This window comes from Lethenteron reissneri, chromosome 63 (assembly GCF_015708825.2).
Source record: "Lethenteron reissneri isolate LAM-NWPU_2019-01 chromosome 63, ASM1570882v1, whole genome shotgun sequence".
NCBI classification, from domain to species: Eukaryota; Metazoa; Chordata; class Hyperoartia; order Petromyzontiformes; family Petromyzontidae; genus Lethenteron; species Lethenteron reissneri.
In genome coordinates this window covers 6992625-6998467 of record NC_083841.1, presented here as the reverse complement: position 1 = coordinate 6998467, position 5843 = coordinate 6992625, and the positions used below count along the sequence as shown (strand labels likewise).

Below are 5843 nucleotides of genomic sequence, written 5' to 3'. Positions count from 1 at the left end.
ATCCAGTCTCGTCTCCTCGAATTACCCCCCCCACCACCCCCCACCACCCCCCACCACCTCGTTCATCAGGCACGAGACAAAATAGCTCCTCCGCTAGCACGACACCCCCACCCCACCCCCATGTGTCTCCCCCCCCCCTCTCCTCTCTCGCTGCCATCTCTCACGCTCAGCAAAAAAAAACATTCCCCACAGCCGAGCTCAACTCCACGGCGAGCGAATCAGCGGCAGTGGCAGAGCGTGCGCCCGAGAGGCCCCGTCACACCGCCGCCGCACGCCGAGCGCCGAGCGCCGTCCTCCACCGCCTCCACTCCACCTCGACGAGAACGCGCCCCGAGCCTCCCCAAGAACGCCGGAGCCAAGTCGGTGAAGCGCGGACTTTGAACCACCTGGGTTCGACTCCTCAACCTCCCGCTACCAGCCGCCTCTCCCCCCCCCCTCGATGCAGAACCCCTCCAGCCTTGCGTGATCCACAAATCCCCCCCCCCCCCCCGAGCGAGCTCACGATGTCCGCAATCGAAGGCCTGCGGGCGAACCTGCAGCAGCTGACGGCCAAGCTCCAGGGCGACCTCAAGCCGGCGCTGGAGGCGGCGGCGCTGAAGCTGAGGACGGCCGTCGAGGAGGCGTCGGTGGCCGCGTCGCGAGCCTCCGACACCGTCTCGGCGCAGCTCGAGGCCTGGCGCGGCCGCCTCGAGCTCATGGTGCCCAACACCGTGGATGCCCTCCACGCGCTGGCCCACAGGTACCCGGCCATGCAGGCGCCCCTGGCCCGGCTGGAGGAGAAGGTGCCGCACCTCGACGTGGTGCTGCCGCTCGCGGCGGTGCTGCTGGCCGCGGCGCTGGTGGCGGTCGCGTACGGAAGGTTGCGCGGCGGCAAGAGGGGGCCGGCGGTGGAGACGACGTCGGGCCGGCCGGACGGGAAGAAGAAGAAGAAGAAGCAGGAGAAGAAGGCCGTCGCCGAGGAGGGCAACCTCCACCACGCGCCCCGGCAGAGCGCCGTGTCCTCGGGGTCAGGGGGAGGTCACCAACACCTCCAGGTGAGCGCCGTGTCATCGGGGTCAGGGGGAGGTCACCAACACCTCCAGGTGAGCGCCGTGTCCTCGGGGTCAGGGGGAGGTCACCAACACCTCCAGGTGAGCGCTGTGTCCTCGGGGTCAGGGGGAGGTCACCAACACCTCCAGGTGAGCGCCGTGTCCTCGGGGTCAGGGGGAGGTCACCAACACTTCCAGGTGACCGCGGTGGCCCAGGTGGAGGAAAGTCCCGGGGGGGAGTTGCGCAGAGGCGCTCGAGGTCTCCGGGGGTCGTGTGACCTCGGCTCGCCCCACCTGGACAGACTGAGAATTCAGGGGGCTTTTGAGGGAGGGGTCTATAGGAGGGTGGGAAGTTGGCAAACCCCCGAGCCGCTCGTCCACTCGGCCACCTCCGATGAACGCGGTTGACGACGCACGGTGAGAAAAGGAGGTTGGAGATGCAACACCCAAACCCGTTGGACTCATTCATTCTCCAGGCCGCTCAATCCCTCGCTCGCCAAACCCACTCGGTCACTCGCCTGCTGAGGTTGCCACCTGTCCGGGTTATTGCCACCGCCCGAGTCGGATGGCAGCGATTCGTTTGTGACGAAGACCTTGTGGGGAGCGGTGGGGCAGTCGCGGTCGGGGCCACGCTACGAACCCCGGCCAGCCGAGTTCGAATCCGGCTCACGGCCACCAACACCAGGTGACGATTATCTGAGCCGGTCCTGGGCCTCCCCTAGGTCGACTCAGCTCTCAAATGAGCACCCGGTGTGGTGTGTAGTAAAACATCGGCACTCGGGAGACAAAGGCGGCCGGGCGTGGTGTTGGCCACCCACCCCCTCGTGTGCCACAGTGCCGGTAGCCTTCACAGGTGCTGCTGCTGCTCGCTAACAGCACTTGCCCCTACAGTCTGTTAACAGGCTACACGGGGGATCTTTGTCTTTGTAGCGGCATCGCTACGCCTGAACTGAATTGCAGGTATTCATCTTCTTGGTTCTTTCGGTAAAGTCACGTAGAAGGGAAGTAATAAAATAATTTTATTATTATTATTTTATTACTTCCCTTCTACGTGACTTTACCGAAAGAACCAAGAAGATGAATACCTGCAGTCACGTAGAAGGGAAGTAATAAAATAATTTTATTATTATTATTTTATTACTTCCCTTCTACGTGACTTTACCGAAAGAACCAAGAAGATGAATCCCTGCAGTCACGAAAGCTTTAAATCGAGAACTGAATTGCAGGTTCTGACAATCGACCCAGAGCCTCCGTGGTTCAGGTGGCTGCCCAGAGGAGGTGGTGAGCCCACTGCGCATGCGCAGCCTCAATCCACTGCTGGATGAGGTCCCCCCCCACACCCCCCCCCCCACACGCCTTGGCCCCCTCGTGTTGTTTAACCATACTTCACCACGCTGGTCGGCGCGGTTTGTGTGAAGGGTGAGGGGGAGGTAGGGTGAGGGATCAGGGGTGGGGGTTGGGGGGGGTTCACATGTCATCTCGCCACTGATGCGAGCCGTGGCCCGGAATAGAACTCGAGTTTGTCGCATCGTTGCGCGTTACGCTAACCGCTGCACCACCGCTCCCCCTAGACACAGGCAAAGATCCCCCGTGGAGCCTCGGCAGACGATGGGGGCAAGTGCCGCTAGCGAGCAGAAAGCTATGAGGGCCGGCACGGCACGAGAGGGAAGTGGGCGACCAGCACCGCGCCCGGCCGCCTTTGTCTCCCCCAGTGCTAGCGATGTTAATTGCACACCTGTACCAGGTACTCATTTGAGGTTGAGTCGACCTAGGGGAGGCGCAGGACCGGTTCGGATAATCGTCACTGGGTTGTTGGTGGCCGTGAGCGGGACTCATATCCAGTGCCGGATGAAGCGAGTGAGGGGCTGCAGCAAATGTTGTTATCAGGGGACACCTAAATAAAAAAAATAAAACACATAAATATTAAAATACAAATGTTTTACTTGCACAGTAAAGTAAGTCATTGTATTTTTTAATTTGCTATACAGCCAGATAATACGACAAATCGCTAACCTTAAACACCCGGTCGTTCGTAAAAGTTGAAGGCGGTATAGTACTGTGGCAATAGAGCAAGTGCAGAATCACTGAACCGGAATTGATAGCTCGAAAGCGTTTAGCTTGAAAGTTCGGGGCCCGTAGCATATGCGGCTACATTATTTGGTCTTTCGACAAAGTCAAGTAGATAGGATTAAAAAAAACTTACAAAAAACTACGACGTTTCATATGGAGCTGCTTTTGCTCCTATGGGATAATCCGGCACTGCTCATATCCGACAACCGCGATTCCATTTCGATTTAAAGCTTTCGTGACTGCAGGGATTCGTATTCTTGGATCTTCCGGTAAAGTCACTTAGACAGCCCGGTTCTTCACCTGAGGACGGCTGCTTGTGTTGTGGCCGAAACGTCGTGAGAATTTTATTATGTTTTATTTGTATTATTTTATTATTTCCCTTCCACCCACACACTCACCCACTCACTCACCAACCCAAACACTTACCCAATCACTCACCCACCTACCCACTCACCTATTCACTCACTCACTCACCCACCCACCAACGAAAACACTCACCCACTCACCCACCCACTCACTCACCCACTCACCCACCAATCCACCCACACACTCACCTACCCACTCACCAACACCAACACTTACCCAATCACTCACCCACCCACCCACCTATTCACTCACTCACACACCCACCAACCAAAACACTCACCCACCCACTCACTCACCCACTCACCCACTCACCCACCAATCCACCCACACACTCATCCACCCACTCACCAATCCAAACACTTATCCAATCACTCACCCACCTACCCACTCACCTATTCACTCACTCACTCACTCACCGACCCACCAACCAAAACACTCACCCACTCACTCACCCACTCACGCACCCACTCACCCACCAATCCACCCACACACTCACCCACCCACTCACCAACCCAAACACTTACCCAATCACTCACCCACCCACCTATTCACTCACTCACTCACACACCCACCAACCAAAACACTCACCCACTCACTCACCCACCCACCCACACACTCACCCACCCACTCACCCACACACTCACCCACCCACTCACCATTATTTCCCTTCTACGTGACTTTTCCGAAAGATCCAAGAATGTGAATCCGCGATTCTGCTACAGAGAGTGAAGCGTCACGTGCACGCCTTTTTTGCCACTCCACTGCTGGATGAGGTGACCCCCCCCCCCCCCACCCCGTGGAGAAATGTTTGGCAATGCCCCACGACGGGTTGGTGAGTTGCGTGATGGTGAAGGCGAGAGAGTTCGGTGTTCACGCACATTTGGGTCCGTCCATAAATGACGTCACGCGATTTTGGACGATTTCCCCCCCCCCCCCCTTCGTCACACGACGTCACAGAAAGTCAGACCCACCCTCAAATATGGCGTCACAAATCTCTGCCCCCCCCCCTAGGTGCGTGACGTCATTTATGGACGGCCCCTTATGGGACTGCACACGAACTTGAGAGACACGCCAAAGCAACCCCGATACGACTAGCAGGGTTCTGTATGGGATTGGAGGGTTCTGTATGGGATGAGACGAGGGGGGTTCTGTATGGGATTGGAGGGTTCTGTACGGGATTGTAGGGTTCTGTATGGGATTGGAGGGTTCTGTATGGGATGAGACGAGGGGGGTTCTGTATGGGATGAGACGCGGAGGGTTCTGCCTTGGAAGAAGACCCATTGATGGATGACATCTTCTGTTGTAATAATAATAACACTGTTTGACCATACTTCACCTCGCTGGTCAATGGGAAAGTGAAGGGGACAGACCAGGATCTGTTCGGCTCTCACCCCCCACGATGTCCGCCTTGAGCGGCAATAAAACTTGAGTGGCGAGATTCATAGTGCAGCGTGCTAACCACTGCACCACCGCTCCTCCTCCCTGGGTCTGTGTATAACGAAGGCATTTTCAAAGGAACGTTTATATATTCTTACTTTGGGGCCGTCCATAAATGACGTCACGCACCTAGGGGGGGGGGGGGTAAGACATTTGTGACGATGTGTGACGAGGGGGGGGGGGTGAGAAATGTGACGTCACGTAAAAATGCGCAACTTTAAATTAATATAGGCAACACGTTCTACTTAATTAAATAGACGTTTTAATAAATGTTTCTTCCTACAACATCAGAGTGAAGCGCCACATTAAATACGCACTGCAATGACAATAGTTTAAAGCGATTTGAAGGATTTTTATTTTAAAAATGGAAATATGTTTTTTTTGGGGGGGGGGGGAGAGGGCGGAGCTTTGTGACGTCATATTTGAGGGGGGGGTCTGACTTTTTGTGACGCCGTGTGACGAGGGGGGGGGGGGGGTAAAAAATCGTCCAAAATCGCGTGACGTCATTTATGGACGGCCCCTTTGCAATTCCTGGGTTCTCCAAAACGAACGTTCGCCTGTAAAGGATTTGAGGGGCGCTGCATTCAAACGTTGCATCAGGCGGTGACGCGGCCTAGCGGCAGCACACGCGTATCGTTCGTTGCAGAGACTGTACGCGGTTCAAACCCAGCAGCAGCCCTAATTAATACCTGCTGTGTGTGTTAGTGTGTTAGCCGTAATGGGGAGCGGGAGTTTAGCGGTTAGCGCGCGAAGCCGGCGCCTCGAGTTCGATTTCCGCTCACGGCCAACACCGGTGACGATTATTTGAACTGGCCCCTGGGCCTCCCCAAGGTCGACTCAGCCTCAAATGAGTACCTGGTCCGATGCGATGTAAGCATCGACACTGGGGAGACAAAGGCGGCCGGGCGTGGTGCTGGCCACCCACCCCCTCGTGTGCCGTGC

At 56.5% G+C, this 5843-nt stretch overlaps 1 protein-coding gene across 1 annotated transcript in view; it reads left to right on the top strand.

The window, feature by feature from the left end:
* Positions 1-202: 202 nt before the first annotated feature.
* The window catches only part of LOC133358834 (uncharacterized), a 35627-nt gene continuing 29986 nt past the window's right edge, over positions 203-5843 (top strand). The window contains exon 1 of the mRNA XM_061577281.1: positions 203-1034. Coding sequence (XP_061433265.1) covers positions 504-1034 — 531 coding nt within the window. The 5' untranslated portion in view covers positions 203-503. The remainder of the gene's footprint in view (positions 1035-5843) is intronic.